Source organism: Westerdykella ornata (genome assembly GCF_010094085.1).
Source record: "Westerdykella ornata strain CBS 379.55 unplaced genomic scaffold EI97scaffold_46, whole genome shotgun sequence".
In the NCBI taxonomy this organism is placed as follows: domain Eukaryota; kingdom Fungi; phylum Ascomycota; class Dothideomycetes; order Pleosporales; family Sporormiaceae; genus Westerdykella; species Westerdykella ornata.
In genome coordinates, this window is record NW_022986896.1 from 96,888 (window position 1) to 116,572 (window position 19,685).

Consider the following 19,685-nt stretch of genomic DNA (forward strand, 5'->3'; position numbering starts at 1 on the left):
TACGCCTGGGGGTGCGCGGTCAAAAATCTTGGCCTGCAAATCCGCAGGCATCTGACTGTAAATCGGAAGGATGCTGAGTTTCGGAGGATCGTTCAACAGTTTCAATCTCTCAGCGATTAATTCACAGGTGACTTCGATGTCTTCCTGACCTGTCATGAACACCAGAATATCGCCAGGACCCTGAGAGACATGGATAGCCAGAACCTGTTTGACGGCACTGTCCACGTAGTCCTCGCAAGGCGACCGTGAGAACTGAATGTCGACCGGGAATGTACGTCCGGGGATGATGAACTCTGGGGCTCCTCCGTAGAAACGTGAGAAGCGCTCAGCATTCATCGTCGCGGATGTGACGATAAGTTTCAAATCTCGTCTTCGTGCTAACACCTTCTTGATAAGACCCATCAGAACGTCCGTGTTGAGAGCTCTTTCGTGCGCTTCGTCCATGATGATACAAGAATATTTGTCAAGATCGGGTTCTTGAAGGGACTCTCTGAGGAGCACACCGTCCGTCATGTATTTGATCTTCGTCTCCCTGCTCGTGCAGTCCTCGAACCGAATAGCATAGCCCACCAAACCTCCAAGCTTGACCTCCATCTCTTCACTGACACGCTTTGCAACACTCATAGCTGCTACACGGCGCGGTTGCGTGCATCCTATCAGACCTTGCTTTCCGTACCCATCTTCATATAGGAACTGCGTTAGCTGGGTGGTTTTGCCGGAGCCAGTCTGACCAACAACGATAATGACCTGGTTATCTCGAATAACACGAAGGAGTTCTTCACGGACAGCAAACGCTGGGAGATACTGTCGTTGCTCTCTTAACGTCTTACTCCGGCTGAACGAGCTCTGCCCTTCGCTTGTTTTGAGGTGCTCAGCGAACTTGCTGCCGCCCTTCTTCTCCTCATCACCGGGGAGAGGGGCCGCGCTATCCCCTTCGTCCTCCTTGACGCCCATGAGATTCCCCAATGCTGTGCCTGCAATATTGGTTGCCTCTTGGGCCTGCTTCTGCCGCTCCTTTTGCTGTCGCCTCTCCTTGACCACCCGGCTCCCCTTCCGGCTGAAGACCGCCATGTCACTCTGAGGATCACGGACTGCCGATACCGGGTCCACCTGCTTGGTGAAGACCCTCTTTCCAGTCAGAAATGGCGGCTTCAGGTCATGCACCAATATGTCGACCCGTGTCCCCTCCTCATCGTCCGCGAAATCAGCATCGAAGGTCCGCCGTTGCGCCACTCCGGACTGCAACATGCGGTTGGTCTCCCACGCATCGACATCTTTCTGCTTCTGTATCGCCCTAGCGCTCACTCGACTATTCTTCTTCTTCTCCGTCAAGGCGGCTTCTCGTTGCTGGTCCAGCCAGGTATCGTCTGCGCCTCCGAAAGGGTTGTGGGTATCGTCTCCGAATGTATGTCCGTTCTCTTCGCCAGTATACCAGTCACGGTCCAGCGCGGTCGAGTCCAGCTCATCTACCATGGGCTCCGGGCCTTCGAAAGAGTCCTGATGCGGTGTTGACCCATGGGTGCCTGGCCGTGGTGTATGCGGCCGCGATGATGGCCCCGAGTGATGTGGTTTGTGGAATCTCGGACGTGGCGCTACCGAGAAGTGCTCATGATCGATCTTGCGACGCTTGGGACTGTCATGCCGGTCCATTGCGACGTGTGCAATTGAGGAGGCAGATGGCGAAGGGTGGTACTCCGTAAACAGGCGTATAGATGTTGAAATTTGAAGCTTGGGCCACCCACTCCCGCCTCCGCCGCCCGCATTCTTGGCGAGTCCGAAATTATTTCACCGGGAAGTTGTTCGCAGAGGAGTAGAGCAGAAGTCTTCCCGAATATCTTGACGGCGAAATGTCTATGATAACAGCGACTACTTGGGTGCCTCGGGGATTTGCCGCACCGTTTCCTACCAAGTATGAATTCGACGAGGACGAGTACGAGCGCATAGCGCATTTGGCAAAGCTGCAGCTAGATGATGCGAAGGAGGAGTTAGAAGAAGCCGAGAAAGAGGAGGAAGAGGCTGCGAACGGTACTTCTACCGCAAGAGAAAAAGCAAACGATGTCGAGTATGTATTAGAATTCTTACAAGTGAATGTGTATAGTAACTTTTTTCCAGAGAAATCGACGATGACCTGAAAGAATACGACCTGGAACACTACGACGACGATGACCAGGATGGCGCCGGAGACACAATGGCCATGTTTGGCAATATCAAGAATCTAGTCTTCCACGACTCGAACGAGGACGATCCTTACATCACCATGCAAACCCAGGAAGAGGAGGATGAGGAGCGAGAGGAGCTGCAGATTCTGGCGACAGATAACCTGGTACTGGCTGGAAGGATAGAAGACGAAGTCGCACACCTTGAAGTGTACGTGTATGAAGATGAGGCCGACAATCTCTACGTGCACCACGATATCATGCTCCCGGCCATCCCTCTGGCAGTGGAGTGGCTCGACTTGCCAGTGGGAAAGGTCGCAACGGGAAAGGACGGCAAAGGCAATTTCGTTGCGGTCGGCACAATGGACCCCGATATCGAAATATGGAACCTGGATGTTGTGGACGGCATGTACCCAGATGCCATACTAGGACAGGGAGCGGAGGATGCAGGGGCGGCGGAGAAGCCGAAGAAGAAAAAGAAGAAGAAGGCTAAGAAGGCTAACGACAACTACCATGTAGACGCCGTCTTGTCGCTCGCTGCCAACCGACAACACCGTAATCTCCTCGCTTCCTCCTCAGCAGACAAAACTATCAAACTATGGGACCTCAACACCACCACATGCGCGAAGTCATATACATATCACACAGACAAGGTGTGCTCGGTGGCATGGCATCCCGTCGAGTCGACAGTGCTCCTGAGTGGCAGCTACGATCGGACTGTAGTGGCAGCCGATATGAGAGCTCCCGATGCGAAAGCCCCCAGATGGGGTGTCGAGAGTGATGTGGAAACGGTGCGATGGAATCCTCATGACCCCAACTATTTCTACGTAAGTGGTTTGGCAGGCCAAGATTCTCTTCCCAAGCTAACATTGTCAGGTCTCTACCGAGAACGGTATCATCCATTACCATGATGCGCGCAATGCTCCAGCGGATCCTTCGAGCTCGAAACCAGTCTGGATATTACAAGCACACGACGAGGCCGTCTCGTCTTTCGACATCAATCCCGTGATCCCCGGCTTCATAGCGACAGGTTCAACGGACAAGCAGGTGAAGCTCTGGAACGTCCAAGAAAGCGGTCCCAGCATGGTCGTGTCCCGCGATCTCGGCGTCGGCAGAGTATTTAGCACGTCCTTCGCACCAGACCAGGAGGTCGGCTTCCGGCTGGCGGTCGCGGGCAGCAAAGGCGCAGTGCAGATATGGGACACAAGCACCAATGCGGCCGTCCGGGCGGCGTTCGCGAATAAAGTGCCGCAGGTTAGGGGGGACGGAAAGGAGCGCTTGGTGGGGCTGGAGGAGTCTGACACGGACTCTGACTCCGAGGAGGGCGAAGATGACGGTGGCGAGGATGCGGAGGGTGCAGAAGAGATGGAGGAGTAGTAGAGGGGAAGGCTTTTTATGGAGGCTTATCAGCCCTATGCACCACCCATGTTGATTTCAAGAAGTACAGTGAAAAAATCTCCTATGATGCGGACTGTCGGACTGCATGCCGGGGTGCATCTCCGGCGTCGTTAGGGTCGGAGTCCGCGAGGCTGTGCCTGGCTTAGGATGCAGGGAGTTGTGAAGAAACATTATTGGTTTTGATGGGTACCAGATCGATGAGTGTTGACTTCAAGTCTCTGGAAGTGTGATACCACTACGGCTGTGTCGGGCAACGTACTGTGTAGATATGTGGGGACCAGGATTATTGAACTCATCGAGCCCAGCGATTACTGTATGACGCCAAAATAAGAATCGTGAAGGATCAGGATCAAGTGCGGTTAATCCTGTAGCGTTCTTGATGTGCGGGCCAACACCTTGCGATATGTTATCATCTTTGAGCAAGTTGCGACGCTTTGATGAAATGGTACTCCGTAGATACTACTACTGTATACACAGTATGTACTAACGTCGACTAGGATGAGCTCCATGTACTGTGTATGTATGTGGGTCTTTTTCTTTTGCGCCGAGTCCCCAGTGTTCTCACGAATGGGGCATGCATGGGCGCGGCTCCACTTGCCAGTCATGACAAGTCCCGTCACGACTCACAAAGCAGAGAGTCAGCTGCATGACGGCCCTGTTTCAAAACAGATTGCTGCAAGGCGGCGGCGTCATGGCACGAAACAAACATGCCATCTCATCTGCATGAAAGAACATATGTTTCTATTTTCCTTGTGAGGGCGACGCGTGTCGCGCGAAACGGCGCTTGGGAAACTGGATTGTTGCAATGGAGTTGACTCCTCATAACGTCGTGATAAAGGGGAGAACAGCGAGATATAGAGAGGGGTGAATGTCTACCTGAGACTGGAGGGTGTTTAGGCGAGATGGTGTTCATCAGTGATTTCGCTCTGGTTTTGTTGGCTTCACAGAACAACATTCACTGCCTGATTATCCCCACTCCACCACATCAACGTTGATAAAAGTTGCAAATCACATGCGACCTTCACTCCACGAACGGTATTTCCTGCTCATCACTCACACAAGCATCTTCGAATCCTTTGGCGCCCGAATCCGTGATGTTGATTGGAGCAGACCCAGTGCACTTTGAAACCATTGGCGCCGATGGTCGTCTGCGGATTGGATGGCACCTTCAGGTGCGTGGGCGACCGTCGCCACTGAACGGGACGACCCCCTGCGTGCATTGTTACCCGTTGGTTGGCTGAGCGGTGCATGTTCCTGTTCCTGGGTGGCGGGCGGGCAGAGCGTCCAACGGATCCACGTCCTGCTGCATGCCGCTTTTCCCCCTCTGAGAGAGTCTTTTTCTCCGCTGAAGACCTTCCTCTTCCTCCTCCCCTTTCCCCAACGTCGCCCTTCGACATCCGTTCCCTTTATCTTCGCGTGACCGCTGGCTTTACCGCAGGTCGTTGCACTCCCTCGCATCAGGCGCCTGGTTCGCTCCTTTTTCCTTTCCACGCAGGCTCGATATTCGCTCTTTGACAGACGTTTCACCCCCCCCTTTGCATTCAGTGGCAACCACCCCAGGGCAGCCCTTCTCTTATCTCGTTCGTTTGCCGCAAGTCGGCGACTGCAAACAACAAAACAATCATTTGAAACCCACAAAATTCATTACTGCCCCGCGACGATCTCTCTTGGAAACAGGTCGGCCCGTGGAAAGCGTCTCCGTGTCAACTCCCGCTCCTCCCCATCTATCCGCATCACACGCGCCAGCCCCAGTGAACACCGGGTTGCACCCTCAGGCTACACGCGACATCGCGACGCAACCTCGGCCAGGCCACGCATCCGACGACCTCTGGACTCTGCCTGTCCCCTTCTTGCTTTCTGGGTTTATAGGTCTGCTGGTCCCACATTGCCCATCCAGTCTCGAAGTGGTTCCCAGCACCCTGGGGCATACAGAAACGCAGCCCAATTTATCCGCCACCTTTTCCCCGCACTATCTACGGTACCAGGCCCAGCATCCGTTACCAAAGAGGAGTCCCGGCCCTGGTCCCGCATATTTGGCCTCTTTATTACACTTGATTGAAGTGTCTTCTCGAATTTAAAGGAAGAGCCTAGCCCGTCATGTCTCTGGCACGCGCCGTTACCAAACGCATCAAGCGGTCTGACGCTTCCTCTTCGCCAGCAGAATCCGTTCCGACGACTCCCACTCGCGCTCAAAGTATGAGGACTCCAGGCCAGCAGATCGATAGAAACAAGATCTCGTCGCCTGTGGCGCTGATCTCAACAACCAATATGCTCTCCTACAATGCACCCGACATCGCTACCCTAAGACAAGCTTCCTCTCCATCAACCCCCTCCGCCGAGGACTCGGATCACAGCACCACAACTGCCCGTTCTCGATCCTCCTCCACTCGCTCCAGGGAAACCCTCACAGATGCCTCGTCTCTATCGCCGGACTCGCCCAGATCACCAGCACCAAACCAACTCTCGGGTTTCTTCCCGTCTGGCAACAAACTACCCCGCCGCTCCGCTTCGTCCAGCAACCTGCCCCACTCCAACTCCGCTGTTTCGGGGGAAACATGTCCCGTGCCCGCCATCCCCGAGCGTGCCCTCTCCCACAGCAAGCGCGCCCACGAACGCCTCGCCCAGAAGCGCTCCCTGCAAAGCATGACCCCTTCCACACGCGGCAGTCTCCTCTCCAACCGCTCCAGCCGCGAGCAGCGCTCGTCCATCGACATCTTCCGCTCGCCCGCCGTCATCCAGGAGGAGAGGGAAGAGGCGCACCCCTTCGGCCCGGAGCTGGAGCAGCTCAACGAGATCGCCGAGGAGTTTGGCGGCGTGGTCCGGGACGCTGAGTACGAGGCGGATCTCAAGGTGATTCGGGAGCGGGGGCTGGCGAGGCTCTGCGCCGACGAGTACCTGGCGGAGATTCGGCCGCTGTTTAGTAGGCGGTTTGGATATGGGATGGGGACGCATGTTGCGGCTCCGGGGCCCATGGCGTGGATTTAAAACTGTTCTGTTAGGGTACGACTGGTTTTGTCGGCCTGCTTTGAGCCGGGTTTGAGCACACGTTCGATTTTTTGACTAGATGAGCTGCATGCTTTTTGTGCATGACTTGTCTCGTCTTCTTTTTTTCTTCTCTGAACATATTTATATCCTTTCGACAAACTTGATAGTCGGAGGCTCTGGGTGGGCTGTTGGCAGGGAAGGAAACAATGCATCTACGGGGTTCACAGACTAACTTGGAGAAAATGATTCTCCGTCCGATCTCTCACGACAGGTTGAAAAGTGGTATGTCAGGAGTGAAGGAGTTACTTGGGAGGCATGTGATTTGCTATAATGGGATATACCAGCTCAGTCTCTACAAATACATGATCATCACATTCACACAGTCAAAACTACATCGTTTCCGTTACAAATGTGATCCTTCTGTCTTATTAGGCCTCCGCGGCCGTTGGGCTTCAACGGTCGATCATGCTGACTCTGCGCATGTGTTTACTTACTATAAATCAAGGGGCAGATGGCCATGTCATGCGGACGCCTTTGCATGAGGGTTGTTTATTCCACGAGTATCCTCCTGATATAGCTACGATGTGCATAGATTAAACAGACCAATAATAGCATTCGCTTTCGGAAACAGCCTCCATTCCAGCATTCGGGCACGGAAAAACCTTCCCCCCGATCCATCCAAACTTTACCAAACCTCAACCATCTCCATACTGTGTCTACCGGGGGATAACACACCCAGTCCCTCCCTTACACACAAACACCCCACAATGCTCTGCCGGCGCTGTATACGCGCCTCCTCGCGCTGGGCCACCACCCCCAACCCGACAACCTCCACGCAACCTCCATCCCGCTTCTTCACCAGCACCTCCCCAACCCTCACCACCGCGACACCCGCAGCATCCACCACCACCTCCACCGCTCCGCCTCCGCCTCCTTCCTCCTCCAAACTCACCACCTCTTCACAAACCCCCACAGCCGCCTCCTCATCCCCCGCAGAAAAGCCAAAAGAAAAAGAGAAGAAACTCCCGCAACACCCGCTCGTCAAATCCAGCGTCCCCGCCGGCACGCCCCTCAAGGGCCTCAACTTCCTCAAGAACAAGGAAGACCCCGTCGCCATGGAGGATAGCGCGTACCCGCCCTGGCTGTGGACGATCCTGCAGCGGCAGGAGGCGAAGAAGGACGGTGGTGCGGGCGGGGATGCGGCGGGGGATCTGTTTTGTAAGTACTTTCCCTCCCCTCTCTCTATCTCCCTTTCCACCAATCTGCCAAAAAAAAGAACCCAGCTAACGCCTGCGCTCCCATCTAGCCAAATCCAAGAAACAGCGCCGCCTAGCCGCAAAACGGCTCCGCAAGGAACAGCTCGCCAACCCGGACCTCCTCATCCCAAAGGTCCCCATCTACGAGCAGACGATCGATTTGCCGGCGGGTGACGGCACGCCCGAGGGGGCCGTGGCGGCGGCCAGGGCGAGGGACGAGCTGCGCAAGGCGTTGAGGGATAAGCGGCGGGCCAAGATCAAGGAGGGCAACTTTTTGAAGGCTATGGGGTAGATGGCGGAGGGGGAGTGGGTATATCATTTTTATGGGGAGACTTGGCGGAGTGTTTATCGAACCGATTTGGATCTTTTGTGTAGGGATATAGGGGAGTGAGTGTACGATAGGAACGGCTTTTGGAAGCCTGGATCTAGAGAGAAGCAGAAGAAGAAGAGGGAGAAGATGGAGAAGACAGGATTGTAAATATACACGTTGCGTGGGACGAACACCAAATTATTATCTCCATCCTAGCCCACCTCTAACAACCACCAACCCACCCAATCACCGCACAAATGCCCTTCAGTACAAATCCAACTTTCTGAACTTCGCATGACGCACCCGACGATGAGACAGTACGTATCGCAGAGTAATTGATTATATTCGAATTCCCCCCAAAACCCGTGGGATATGGATATCAATAACCGGACATTTCTAAACCTCGTTAGACCAGTCCCCTCGAATAAACCGTCTCGCATCTATTCTCTGGCTTCCTGCCCTTTAGGGGCAAACAATGTCTACTCGGCAAGCACCCCTCTCAACATGACCACAAAATCGCCATCCAACTTCCTCAGCTCCTCAATGGGCGGTTTCTGCGGCTCGCCCGCCGACCTGCGCAACTTCTCCGCCACCTTACTCCGCCGCCTCCGTTCGGCTTCGATGGGATCCGTGAGTTCCTGGTCATCCAGGTCGGATCCGGACGCGGAGCTGTACTCGTCGCCGTCGGCGTCGAGTTCGAGGTCTTGGAGATCCATCTGCAGATAATCTTCATCAGCGACCCCGAGTTCCCAAATGATGAATGACCGACGAGAGAGTGTATGAACCTACCTCATTCAACCCAAAATCGCTCGTCCGAAACCCACCACCGCTCAACCCGCCCAACAACGCCTCCGCACCCCCGACCCCGGCGTCATCCCCCCCACTAGCCATCTTCTGCCTCGTCTTATCCTGATGCCACTTCTTCCTCCGCATCTGCCACCGAATCAAGCTATTGATCTCCCGGATCGCCTTCTCCTTGTCCACCTTCCTCGCCTCGACAGCCCCCGCGAAAAGCGCATTCATATCCAACTTGCCCCCACCCCTGGGTCCCTTTCTCAGAAACTCCAATATCCCCTCCAACCACCCCATCAGCTGGTCGAACAAGCCGTTGTCGTGGATGTGCACCTCGTGCACGAACTTGTAGAAATTGTCCTCGTGCCGGGCGCACAGGTCGATGAAGGCTTGGACCGTCTGGTTGGGGTCGGACGATATGTCTTGCCGTTGGCACGATTCGATGACGCGGATCGTGTCGTCGACGAAGAGGGCGAAGTCGGTGATGGAGCTGTAGACGTTGGCGGACTTGTAGACGCGGACGAGGGGCTCGTAGAAGATGGTGAAGAGGTCGCGGAAGAGGTGGAGGGTGGTGGGCTGCAAGTGGTAAATTAGCCTCTATCATGAAGAATAGGTTGTGCAGATGGGAAAAGGTTTAAACGGGGATGGATACGTACCTCCTCGATTATCTCTAACATCATGAGCTTATCCCTTTGTCTCATACAAAGCTTCAGATACTGCTTCAAGTGCGCAAACAGCTCCGCCCCCTGCTTCATCTCTGAATCAATCTGTCGCGCGAAATCAGCACCCGTGTTCGAAGACCTCGCAGACAACCCGCTATGAGCGCTGGATTTCGATTTTTGCCGCCGCAGCCCGTGATCGTTGTGGGATCTTACATTCTCAACGGCATTGTTCCACGCCACATATGCATTGAATACCTTTTCCACTTGCTCGGCCGTCAGCTCGGGCTCCAGGTACTCTGACCGCAGAATCGCAACGACGAGGTCGACGTTTTCGGAGACGGCTTCTTCGCGGATTTGGTCCTTGGTGGGCTTATCGGCGTTGACGAAGGATTTGAGCTTGGAGCAGAGGACGTCATCCTTGACCTTTGTTGCGGCAAGTGTGTCCATGGTCTTCTGCACAGATCGGACTCCGTCGTGAATCGCCATGCCGAACATCCTCTGTAGTAGTGACCGCGCTCCAAAAGGCTGTGCGAGGAATAGATCCAGCACGCCGCTCATAACAGCCGCTGGATTCGCTATCCTGATGACGTTTTTCAGCACCGTGTACGGCACCAGAGAATGTATGCGTTTTGCCTGCGCGAACAGCTCCGGTGAATTGTCCTCTGCGAGAAACAAATGATACAGGGTAGCCGCGACTTCTATCCGCAGCCACTCCGCAAACTTCTGATACTCGGGCCTGAGCTCCGCAATCGAATTCTTCACCCTGATCTCCTGGAACAGATGTGACAGACCATTGCTCTCGACGATCTCGCGTCGGAACTTCTCCATGTGGATGTCCAGTTCCGCCGCTCGTTGTCGCGCTACCTCGTAAAAGCGCTTCTGCTCCTCCATGCGCTTCTCGTCCATCTCTTTGCGGTGCTCAATATCTTCAAGCTCCTCCTCGTTCAGCTCGATGGGGTTCGCGCTAAGGAAATCGGTCATCGCGTTGGACTTGGCGATGATCTCGTTTTGCAGAAACGTCCGCAGGAAAGCCCGTAGGGATACTCGCTGCTCTTCGCGGTATAATACCCTAGGCTCGCGATATGACGCCCGATCGGTTGAAGTCCTAGGGGAGCGGCCATGTTTCCCCACTGACGTTGCAGAGGAATTCCGCTTTCCGAAGATGTAACTTCTCAACCCTTCGCCCATGCCACCGCCACCGTTTCCATTGCCTCCATTATTCTCATACGGATCTGACGATGCTTCTTGCGTCGACGCCGAGGATATGGAACTACCATCTTCATCCAGGTTGGCCTGAAACAATGAATCCTTCTTATTCTTCCGGGGTAGCGGAGGTAACACCTTCCCTGGCAACTCCATCCGTATCCTCTTATGCAGCTGCACAAAGTCTTGAAACCGTCTTCCAATATAGATATCTTCTCCCCCTTGTTGCTTCACTCGAATTAGGTATTCCTGAACCAGCGGGGTCAGCATCCGATCCTCACGGTGTCCAGAACGGCATATCACTCCTGGGGTGGATACACGGTCGAACTTACTGCATGAGTGTGATACCGTACGTGCTTCTTGACCGACATTCTCCTCACTCCCGCAACGTTGACATCCCACCCATTGATGAAGTGTCCGCTGGGTGCATTGATCACGAACCCATTCTCATTCGCCCCACGCTCCACAATCTCCATCTCGGAAAACCGTATTCTCTCCTCGTATCCTGACGCAGTGGGTATACCGGACACCATCATCAGCTCGACCAGCTTCTCCGCCTTGACCGCCAATTTCTTACGCTTCGTGACCTCCAGCCTGTCTTCCGAGGACGAGATATCCTTGTTGGCGAACGATTCGAGGAACTACAGCAAATCGCACTTCGTCAGCATCTACTCTCCTTTTCAACCCAGTATCCCCAGGAAACGGGCAAAGAACCTACCACCTGCAGCTTATCCTGCCAAAACTCCTTCTCCTTCGCCTTATCCAGAAACGGGAAGTTTCGCACATGATGCACGAATATGTACCTTAGGATCGGCAGCTCCGAGTCTTCAGGCGCAACCTCGCCCTTGTCGGAGCGGAACGGGGCGCCGAACCGCTGCAGTGCGGTCGGGGAAGAGAGCTCGGCGATTTCAAAGCGTGTCTGTTGGGAGAGGAGTTCGCGCTTCAGGTCTGAGAGTATCTTAGCACCGGGTTTCTGTATCTGGATAGACGTGTGAGGAACATACAGTGCTCCTGCTTCCCAGTCAATATGCTGCCCTCGGGCGGCACCGAGCGGTACGAGAATTTCGAAAAGTTGGTGTCGTTTCTCTGTCCCTTAGGCCGCTGGGCTCCCCCACTTCCATTCCCTTCTCCATCTTCCTTCTTTGGCACCACCTCTTTCCCCGCAGCTTCGGCGGTCGGCCCCTCTATCACCCCTCCCAGCTCTTGCGAAGCGACAACCGTACTCCCATTCACTGTGACGGCGGGCGTAGTCATGGTAATCCTCGTCAGGGGCGGGGATCCCGAACCTGGCTGCTTCTGCGCTCAAAGTAGGAGAATCGAGGGCCGTACGGGTCGTTCCTGTTATATGGCCGACTGCGGACATATAGCAGAGCACGCGGCTATGACGACTTGGTGTGGCTGGGCGCTGTGGCTAGGGCCGCGCTAGAGAGCCCCTGCAACCGGCAAGCGGGACTGTGGACAGGGACGGTTTGGGTGGGGTGAAAGCAACGCTCTGCTTTCAGTGGAAGATGAGATTGCTATGTCATTAGCCTTAAGATTTGGACTCTAAATATAGTGCTCGGAGAAGGAGACAAGACATATCATCACTCATCGCTACTGGAATGCATTCGTCATGGAGCGGGCGCAGTCAGGTACCCAAGCTCTTGTCCATGGCTGGGCCCTCTCTACCAAGGCCGGCGGAGTCTTGTAATAAACTTTGTGCAGTTTGTGTGCATGACAAGGCCTCGGGACTGCACTGCTTTCCTTTGCTTACTATACCAACTATACACATTCAAGTCACATGCAGCCACCACTTGGATCACAAGTCATTACAACAACTTGCTGGCTGAAACTTTGCACACATCATCCTCAAACCAGTTGCGATTCCTACACAGAAACCTATAATACACGGCTCATCCACGCTACTCCAGCCCAGGCACCAACGCCGGGAAAATGATCTCCAGAGACAGAAAAGCCAGGTAGCGCCAACTTCCATAGCAGATATCGAGTTGGCGAAGTAGTGTGCGTAGAACTCCCACCCCTATAAGCAACCGCCTACGCTGGCAGCCAGGGCGAGAGGGGGATCTACTTGTAGCTCCAATGCAGCCGGAGGGAACGCCAACGGCGCCGGCATTTCCATCTTACCCTTCACCTTGGCACTGCCGACACACCCTCTGCGATAGTACTAGTAGTTGAGCTCGGTGTCGGCATTGCCCACGGCATCCAAATCCTCATAACTCTTCAGTGAACGACCTTGAGTGGACTGGAGGGGCCCAGGGCCACCGCTATCGTATCGACCTCCGCCGCCCGGGCGACCACCCCTAGGCGGAGGCGTCAAGCGCCCACCTCCAGCGCCGAATCGCGGATTGCGGTTGTCCCTGGACTGCCTGTCATATGGGCCGCTGCGGTTGCCTGTGAAACGGCCGCCAGTACGACGCATGGGTCCAGTCCTGTCACCCTCACCGCCGAGTGCGTCCCAGTTGCCAGTCATCGCAGGGTTGAACAGTGCCTGCATGTTGAAGCCGCTCTGTAAGCCAGCACCAGCCATGTTCAACGGCATCTGAGAAAGGTTGAAGCCACGCGGAGTGCCCGTTACAGCGTGGTTGCCCACCGGGAAATGGCCGTTGCTGTTGGCATCGCTGCGCGATGGCGCAATATGTGCGGGATCAAGAACATAAGTGTTCACCAGCGCAATCTGGGTGTACAGTCAGTGCTGGTTCAAGATGGTTCCATATTCTTGGACAATACTTACGCTCTTCTTCAATTCCTCGTACCACTCAGTATGGCGTTTCTCAACGTGCTTCCTCCAGAAGTGCTCTGCCTTGAACAGTTTGGTGCACCCGGGCACTTTACAACGCCATTTGGATTCGTCCTCCTGATTGACAAAACGTTTGAGTTCGTCGTCGAGTGCTTCCTCCTCTGGTTTTCCGCCTATCTTCTTGAGGTCGACATTTCCGGGCTCGAGAATCTGCATCAGCTTGTCTTCATATGTCTTCACCCAGTTGTATGCTCGCTGAAGTTGCTGTTGAGACTTTCCGCTCAATTTCGGTCTGTTCTCTTGCGCTCCTGCTTCTTCCGTTTCCCCTTCGCCTGAGGCATCCTGCTTCTTATAAGGGAACGGGTCACCGGAAGCCGTAGCCCTGGCGGTCGTCTTGGCCGCCGTTGTGAGACTTGCCCTAGGGCGACGGAGATGTCCTCCTGGGCACTTCCGGATGAGTTCATGAACCGAATCGCTTTCGAACACGCAGAAGAAGCAGAAGTTGTACACGCGACGAAGATATTCAATGAGCAGATCCAGCTTCTTTTTCTTGGCCAACAGATCCTCGTCATCAACCTCGTCGGCGTATAGACCTTCATCTTCATCCTCCATTGGCGCGTCCTCACCTTCTTCCAGCTCTTCGGGATCTTTCTTCTTCACTGCAACGGGAGCATTTGCTGGCGGCTGAAGCCATCCCTTGGAGCGCAAATCTTCGACGCGTTGCTCAATCCGGGCAACTCCGTCGACATCGGCGAATTCCTCGTGACCGTCCCTTAGATCACTGTCCAACTTGCTAACTAGACGTTCGGCCAGTTGAAGATCCCGCTCGATGCGCTCCGGAGCAGAGAAGAGATCCCACAAGGCCTTTTTACGGGGTGCCGCAGGCGGCTCGTGTACTCCAACATGGCAAGTGAAATTGCCGCGCTCCTCATCAATTACCGTCTTGCCGTTGAGTGCTTCCAGTGCCTTCTTTGCAGTCGCCAAGGGTCCGGTTGCAGCTGCGGGCTTTTCAACCACCGCGCCCTCTTCCGCATCATCATCGTGGCGTCCGTCGCCACGCTCATCGATGATCATGGGCTCTTCATCGCTGGGATGCAAGATTACCCACCCAATGCGATGACACTTCTTGAGCGGATTGGGATCGCTTAGGCTCAGCCATTTGAAACCTCCCGGACCCTCACCCAAGTGCTCCTTGCAAAACTCCTCGACCTTTTCACGGTTGACTGTAGGAGCGATCGTCTTGATCAGCAGCGTAGGCTGGAGGGCAGCCTCGTCGCGGAGCTCCCCTCCCTTGCATGGGACAAGGTCTCCTACACCAAGGACTTCGTTCGCTGCCGTTGTCTCACCCTCCTCCTTCTCCACGATACCGCCTGCGCCATTGCTATCGTTCTTGTAAATGCCTTCGAGGGTGAATTCGTCGAAAACGCCTTCAGCGAGTTGCCGCTCGAAGTTGCCATAGAGTTGATGTCGGTACGGCCGGAGTTTCTCCCGCAAGTTCTTCACATATTCCGGGTCATATTTCTCTTTGAACCACTCTTCGCTTTTATGTTTCTCGACAAACGTCTTCGCCATCTGCACCTGAAGCTTCTCCTTATAATCGTCGTATGCGGCCTGAATGAGCTCGCGTTCCTTGCCCTTCTCTTCCCTTGCCTCTCTCTCGCCCTTCAATCTGCGGCCTCCATTTTTCGCGCGCTCCTTCTCTTCCTTGATTTTCTGCTCGATGCGCCACCATTCCGCGAAGAAGTTGAATCCGACTTGGTACTCCAACGTCATGGGGTTTGGAATCGGATTGACGGTGAAGGTTGGCGTGTAAGTGTCCTGCCCGGGAACATATCTATCAATACCACCTTGAACAGGTGCAGGTGAGGAACGTCGTCGACCATGACTCTCCCGCGGCCGGTGGTCGTAATCTCGCGCACGATCGGGCTGGTATCTGTCTATGTTCTGCGGCGATCGAGAGCGGCCACGTGGATTCCTGCGACGTTCGGCGGAGGCTACTTAGGTGAGTCAGCAAACAATGGACGAGAAGGTAGTGGAAGAATCTGGGCATGTCGTGGTGCAATTGACGAACAAAATGATGTCGAGATTATTCCGCCCACATTGCCCGCCAAAGAGCTTTGTCATAGAGCACCCCGAGAACGAATTGAAATGAGTCAAGGATGCGTACCTGGAGAACGGCGTCTATACGAGTCACCCGTCGGGCGCTCATCCTCACGGGTCCTGGGAAACATCAGTGCTGCCCTCAGTAATAGCTGACTGCAACTTTACGTATAAGAGTCCATCGCGGAGACCAAAACCGATGCCGGACTGGTGTGAAAGTGAAGGTGAATCGCCGGTTTGCCTGGGGCACTTGTAGGCGGCTTCTAGACGTTGAGGCGAAAGCTCGGGGGGAACAGCATCAGCGTCCGCGAATGGGCGGGCGCTTGCTCCCAGATGCGCGGCGCCGCTGATGGGGAGAAATGAGGGTTGGAGAGCAATCGCGCCTCGGAGCTGTTTGCCGCCATGGCCTCGTGTCAGAAAGCATGACAAATGAATGAACAAGAGATATGCGGCAGGGTAAACAAGGAGGTAAAGGGACAATAAGGACGAGAGTAATATCGGTCTCTGAGGTGCCTGCGACACTGCCGGGAGACGGAGAGGGAAGGGAAGGGGGTGAGTGAGCTGAAGATGAAGGCGGCTCGGGGACGCGTGGAGGCCAGCGAACGCTGTCAGACAGCTACAAAGAAAAAAGGGCAAGAAGAATGGAGAAGAGATGTCAAAGACAAATGGTGTGCACTCACGATGTGCTGGAGATGGGTTCCTGGGCCGAAAGATTGCCAGGTGTTGTGCAAGAAGCTGGAGCTGGGGAGGGTCGGGCGTCCGAGAGGAGGTGAGCGATGCTCCGCCCGGAAAGGCTAGCTAGAATGGGTTTAATGCGGAATGTGGGGCGCACGTGAGATGGCTGGGCGCCCGCGGGCTCCACCTAGGCAGGGCCTGGACGGCGCGTTCAGCGTGTTGGAATTCGAGGTAAATGGGCTAATTAAGTGTGGCAGCGGTGATGTGAGTGTCAGCCTGCGTCTTGAAAGAGCATAAGCTTCATATAATTTGAGAATGGAAGGGAAGGAAAGCAGGACTACTTAGGCCCATATGCAGCCAGGTTTCAATGTAGTGAGGATTCTCACTGCTGGAACATACAATACTGTTTCCTGGACAGCCGCTATGAAGCAATCAGAAGGTCTTCTGGGCCCGTAAAGCAATATTGATGCCCAGTTGATGTGGAAGAGAAACATCTGATTCGGGCTGCTTCATCGTGAGGGTGATCATTGTGACTGGAACTGCAATCGAGAGGAGTTTCAGTGCTTCATGATCACATTTTCCATCTCCTCACCATGCTCGCTACCCTTCTGGTCCTCCTTTTTCCCAGCTCCTTCATCGTCCGGCTCACCATCGCGGCTTTCCCCCTCACTGCGACCCTCCCTCGCCGCTGCAGACAGACCTGGGGCCGTAGCACCCCAGGCGGCCGCACTTGTAGCGCCAAACACAGACCAGAATAGAGTTCCCGCAGCGGCTCCTCCTGCTCCGGCGCTCTGAAGGAAAGCAAAGGCGCTCCCAGCAGCAACATTTCCGATACTGGACTGAATGCCCGCAGCCATGGAACCTACGAACATTTAGAATCGAGATCCACCACCGACACTGCGAGAAGGTACACTTACCGGCCACAACGCCTCCGGAACCGAATCCAGCAGCACCGATGATGGGACCAGCCAGGCCAGCTGCAACGGGCGGGGCCACGATGCTCGCAGCGATAGCAGCGGCCTCGCGTAGATGCTCGACGATCCAGTCCTGAGCCTTCTGCGCGGCAGAGCCAACATGCTTACCCGCATCCTGACCAAAGGTGGCAAGGTGATTCCAAGCTTCGGCGGTCACGGGGCCGGCACGCTTGCCAACCTCCTCGCCCAAGGCACCGAGCTGCTCGCGAGCCGCAGTGCCCGCGCGCTTGCCCATCTCTTGACCTATACCACTGAGCACGTTGTAGGCGTTACCCATGAAAGCCTTCGTGAGTTTTTCGAATGTCGGGGTCGATAATGCTGTTCGTAGGCGATAGCGAAAGGGATTAGGGATGGAGGAGAACGGAAGGTATCTGACACTATTATCACAAACGGACCGACAAACGGAAATCGCGAATGGAGAATGATGGGTAAGCAGAAAGAGGAGACTGACTGAAACTTGGTGCTGTGAAAATGAAGATATTCTAACGAAAGCGGGATAACAAAGGTAAGTTTGGCACCAGAGCCTTGAAGCAGGCAGAGCGTCATTGTGAGACGATAGCGACGCAAAGGGGAAATATCGGCTGATGAAAAGATTCGTTCGTCATAGTACAAATATACATTGGTTAAGCCTTCTCGTTCTACCGTTTATCCCCTTCCCATATGGCGCTTTATACCGCATTCTTCACTAGCTCTGTGACTTTCGATTCGATTGCCTTGTCGTCCAGACCTAAACCAAGCATGTCAGCTGCAGGTTCTTTCATTTTGCGCAACCTCGGAGGTGCAACATACCGGTCAGAGGGAGCATCTTCTCCTTGCCGAACTCTGCCACATTGTTAGCCTCCACTCAGTCTAGGTTTATTGTCCAGTTGCATCTTCTCTGGGTATAGTAGAACCGTACGCACCGAATCTCGCATAGACTCTAGGCTCGACACCGCTGGCTTCCCGGATCATGATGGGCGTGTGGGGGTTGTGCTTCTTCATCGTGGGGTAGCTTCTGGTAAGGAAATTCCTATAGTGACAACGTTAGCGGGTGCTCTTCTGCATAGTGTGCGCCCCAAACCCATTATTCTTCACTAGTATTCCAATACTCTTTTGCCAGTCTCTTTGTCGAATATGACGAAGCGTCGCAACATACCTCACTGGCGCGCTGTGCTCGCTAGTTTGACAAAACAGGAACCGCAACTCCTTCAGCCCTTGCGCAAATGCATATTTTGAGGCCATTGTATTCCCTCCCGTTTTCTGGCCTCGTCGTGTGCGTAGAAGTACTGACGCGGGCGCAATGGGTGTTTCTACTCTCTCATCGTTCGGCTTGACGTTCGTTGAAGCTCAGGTCAACTGCAAGACGCTATTCCTACTCAAGCTAGCGTAAGCGGAAGCCGGAGTAACTGCGCAACATAATCCGAACGTCGCAACTTCACCAACGTCTGAGCATCTGGGAATCGGGCACGACAAACAACAGCACCCAAGGAAACCTTCATTCACTTCCACCTCCTCACTCTCTGGCTTCCTATATCTCGTTCGCAATTGTCAGGAGGGGTTGAAGGAAACAGTCAAGATGTCGTTTAGGCCGGGCGCTCGCATCTTTTCCGCTCTCCGGACCACATTTCGCCAACCGCTGCTATTTCGCCGGCGCGTTCAGACCAGTGCTGCAGATGCTGCGGGAGAGCAGAATGGGTTTGCGAAATTGTGGAATAGCCCTGTTGGGCCGAAGACGGTGCATTTCTGGTACGTTTGGCATGACAAAGCAAACTTGATTAATCTAAGCTAACTTTCACCAGGGCACCTGTAATGAAATGGGCCCTCGTTCTAACTGGCGCTTCCGACTTCACGCGTCCGGCCGACCAACTCTCCCTGACACAGAATCTGGCTCTCATGTCTACGGGTGCCATATGGACGCGCTGGTGCTTCATCATCAGGCCGAAAAATATAATGCTTGCGGCGGTCAACTTCTTCCTGTTCATTGTGGGGTCAACGCAGGTTGGCCGGATTCTGCTGCATAAGCGTAGCCTGAAGAGTGCTGGGGAGGATATCAAGCTCGAGACGAAGGAGCTTGGGCGGGATCTCAAGGAGGCGGGAAGTAAGGTTGAAGCGGCGGTGAAAAAGGCGTGAGTGTGTACGATGTTGTGGCATGTTTCGAGAAAATGGTGGAGCCTGGATGCGGTGGCAAGAGGGTGCGGGTGGGGTGTCGCGTGAGCATCATACCAGATGCGGGACACTGATGTCTCATAGGATTTGGCATTAGAGCTTGGAGTTTCTTCGGCGGATTCGAATGGTCCCTTTTAGCAGGCAAACATAGCTTAACCAAATGCACTGTTTTGCCATATTCACCATATTCACCCCTGTCAGATCTGCAAGTAAATTCAAAAGGTTACAGTCAGTGATATAGATTGAAACGGATTACCCCCCTTTTTGCAGTATCTTATAGGAATCATGGTGC

At 54.4% G+C, this 19,685-nt stretch overlaps 8 protein-coding genes across 8 annotated transcripts; 4 read left to right on the top strand and 4 right to left on the bottom strand.

Moving 5' to 3' along the window:
* The first annotated feature begins 1,791 nt into the window (after window positions 1-1,791).
* EI97DRAFT_407220 (WD40 repeat-like protein) lies at window positions 1,792-3,896 on the top strand. The gene is made up of 3 exons (XM_033796620.1): window positions 1,792-2,062; window positions 2,113-2,983; window positions 3,033-3,896. The coding sequence occupies exons 1-3, from the start codon at window positions 1,848-1,850 to the stop codon at window positions 3,531-3,533; spliced, it is 1,587 nt and encodes a 528-aa protein (XP_033649526.1). The 5' UTR covers window positions 1,792-1,847; the 3' UTR covers window positions 3,534-3,896.
* A 1,436-nt stretch (window positions 3,897-5,332) lies between these two features.
* On the top strand, window positions 5,333-6,642 carry EI97DRAFT_239028 (uncharacterized protein). The gene has a single exon (XM_033794032.1). It carries the CDS (start codon window positions 5,652-5,654, stop codon window positions 6,537-6,539), a length of 888 nt encoding a protein of 295 aa, XP_033649527.1. The 5' UTR covers window positions 5,333-5,651; the 3' UTR covers window positions 6,540-6,642.
* A 471-nt stretch (window positions 6,643-7,113) lies between these two features.
* EI97DRAFT_504594 (uncharacterized protein) lies at window positions 7,114-8,401 on the top strand. Its single transcript, XM_033802836.1, has 2 exons — window positions 7,114-7,757; window positions 7,846-8,401. Exons 1-2 carry the CDS (start codon window positions 7,307-7,309, stop codon window positions 8,085-8,087), a joined length of 693 nt encoding a protein of 230 aa, XP_033649528.1. The 5' UTR covers window positions 7,114-7,306; the 3' UTR covers window positions 8,088-8,401.
* Window positions 8,372-12,303, bottom strand: EI97DRAFT_437368 (uncharacterized protein). The gene is made up of 6 exons (XM_033799327.1): window positions 11,767-12,303; window positions 11,481-11,710; window positions 11,095-11,403; window positions 9,554-11,011; window positions 8,895-9,473; window positions 8,372-8,821 (listed from the first exon to the last, which is right to left on the bottom strand). Exons 1-6 carry the CDS (start codon window positions 12,014-12,016, stop codon window positions 8,585-8,587), a joined length of 3,063 nt encoding a protein of 1,020 aa, XP_033649529.1. The 5' UTR covers window positions 12,017-12,303; the 3' UTR covers window positions 8,372-8,584.
* Window positions 12,304-12,831: 528 nt separating this feature from the next.
* EI97DRAFT_239073 (uncharacterized protein) lies at window positions 12,832-15,813 on the bottom strand. Its single transcript, XM_033794033.1, has 3 exons — window positions 15,667-15,813; window positions 13,494-15,496; window positions 12,832-13,436 (listed from the first exon to the last, which is right to left on the bottom strand). The coding sequence occupies exons 1-3, from the start codon at window positions 15,728-15,730 to the stop codon at window positions 12,927-12,929; spliced, it is 2,577 nt and encodes an 858-aa protein (XP_033649530.1). The 5' UTR covers window positions 15,731-15,813; the 3' UTR covers window positions 12,832-12,926.
* An 801-nt stretch (window positions 15,814-16,614) lies between these two features.
* Window positions 16,615-18,063, bottom strand: EI97DRAFT_239297 (uncharacterized protein). The gene is made up of 4 exons (XM_033794034.1): window positions 18,038-18,063; window positions 17,700-17,975; window positions 17,192-17,619; window positions 16,615-17,136 (listed from the first exon to the last, which is right to left on the bottom strand). Exons 2-4 carry the CDS (start codon window positions 17,792-17,794, stop codon window positions 16,832-16,834), a joined length of 828 nt encoding a protein of 275 aa, XP_033649531.1. The 5' UTR covers window positions 17,795-17,975; window positions 18,038-18,063; the 3' UTR covers window positions 16,615-16,831.
* EI97DRAFT_437370 (NADH dehydrogenase, alpha subcomplex, subunit 2) lies at window positions 17,827-18,557 on the bottom strand. The gene is made up of 4 exons (XM_033799328.1): window positions 18,384-18,557; window positions 18,151-18,257; window positions 18,038-18,070; window positions 17,827-17,975 (listed from the first exon to the last, which is right to left on the bottom strand). Exons 1-4 carry the CDS (start codon window positions 18,467-18,469, stop codon window positions 17,917-17,919), a joined length of 285 nt encoding a protein of 94 aa, XP_033649532.1. The 5' UTR covers window positions 18,470-18,557; the 3' UTR covers window positions 17,827-17,916.
* Window positions 18,558-18,669: 112 nt separating this feature from the next.
* On the top strand, window positions 18,670-19,574 carry EI97DRAFT_504597 (UPF0041-domain-containing protein). The gene is made up of 2 exons (XM_033802837.1): window positions 18,670-18,973; window positions 19,027-19,574. Exons 1-2 carry the CDS (start codon window positions 18,804-18,806, stop codon window positions 19,355-19,357), a joined length of 501 nt encoding a protein of 166 aa, XP_033649533.1. The 5' UTR covers window positions 18,670-18,803; the 3' UTR covers window positions 19,358-19,574.
* The last annotated feature ends 111 nt before the right edge of the window (window positions 19,575-19,685 follow it).

Bases quoted from the DNA above. Each gene is read 5' to 3' on its own strand.
- EI97DRAFT_504594 (XM_033802836.1), top strand. From the start codon at position 7,307: ATGCTCTGCCGGCGCTGTATACGCGCCTCCTCGCGCTGGGCCACCACC. The intron at 7,758-7,845 runs GTAAGTACTTTC...GCTCCCATCTAG, and splicing joins TGCGGCGGGGGATCTGTTTT to CCAAATCCAAGAAACAGCGC.
- EI97DRAFT_239073 (XM_033794033.1), bottom strand. From the start codon at position 15,730: ATGTTTCCCAGGACCCGTGAGGATGAGCGCCCGACGGGTGACTCGTAT. The intron at 15,497-15,666 runs GTACGCATCCTT...GACTCACCTAAG, and splicing joins GTATAGACGCCGTTCTCCAG to TAGCCTCCGCCGAACGTCGC. The intron at 13,437-13,493 runs GTAAGTATTGTC...CTGTACACCCAG, and splicing joins ACGAGGAATTGAAGAAGAGC to ATTGCGCTGGTGAACACTTA.
- EI97DRAFT_407220 (XM_033796620.1), top strand. From the start codon at position 1,848: ATGTCTATGATAACAGCGACTACTTGGGTGCCTCGGGGATTTGCCGCA. The intron at 2,063-2,112 runs GTATGTATTAGA...ACTTTTTTCCAG, and splicing joins GAAAAAGCAAACGATGTCGA to AGAAATCGACGATGACCTGA. The intron at 2,984-3,032 runs GTAAGTGGTTTG...TAACATTGTCAG, and splicing joins ATGACCCCAACTATTTCTAC to GTCTCTACCGAGAACGGTAT.
- EI97DRAFT_239297 (XM_033794034.1), bottom strand. From the start codon at position 17,794: ATGACGCTCTGCCTGCTTCAAGGCTCTGGTGCCAAACTTACCTTTGTT. The intron at 17,620-17,699 runs GTCAGTCTCCTC...TAATAGTGTCAG, and splicing joins TTTCACAGCACCAAGTTTCA to ATACCTTCCGTTCTCCTCCA. The intron at 17,137-17,191 runs GTAAGTGTACCT...AAATGTTCGTAG, and splicing joins TTCCGGAGGCGTTGTGGCCG to GTTCCATGGCTGCGGGCATT.
- EI97DRAFT_504597 (XM_033802837.1), top strand. From the start codon at position 18,804: ATGTCGTTTAGGCCGGGCGCTCGCATCTTTTCCGCTCTCCGGACCACA. The intron at 18,974-19,026 runs GTACGTTTGGCA...AACTTTCACCAG, and splicing joins CCGAAGACGGTGCATTTCTG to GGCACCTGTAATGAAATGGG.
- EI97DRAFT_437368 (XM_033799327.1), bottom strand. From the start codon at position 12,016: ATGACTACGCCCGCCGTCACAGTGAATGGGAGTACGGTTGTCGCTTCG. The intron at 11,711-11,766 runs GTATGTTCCTCA...AGATACTCTCAG, and splicing joins GACTGGGAAGCAGGAGCACT to ACCTGAAGCGCGAACTCCTC. The intron at 11,404-11,480 runs GTAGGTTCTTTG...GATTTGCTGTAG, and splicing joins GGCAGGATAAGCTGCAGGTG to TTCCTCGAATCGTTCGCCAA.
- EI97DRAFT_239028 (XM_033794032.1), top strand. From the start codon at position 5,652: ATGTCTCTGGCACGCGCCGTTACCAAACGCATCAAGCGGTCTGACGCT.
- EI97DRAFT_437370 (XM_033799328.1), bottom strand. From the start codon at position 18,469: ATGGCCTCAAAATATGCATTTGCGCAAGGGCTGAAGGAGTTGCGGTTC. The intron at 18,071-18,150 runs GTGCGTACGGTT...ACAATGTGGCAG, and splicing joins TAGAGTCTATGCGAGATTCG to AGTTCGGCAAGGAGAAGATG. The intron at 17,976-18,037 runs GTATGTTGCACC...TGCTTGGTTTAG, and splicing joins GAAGATGCTCCCTCTGACCG to GTCTGGACGACAAGGCAATC.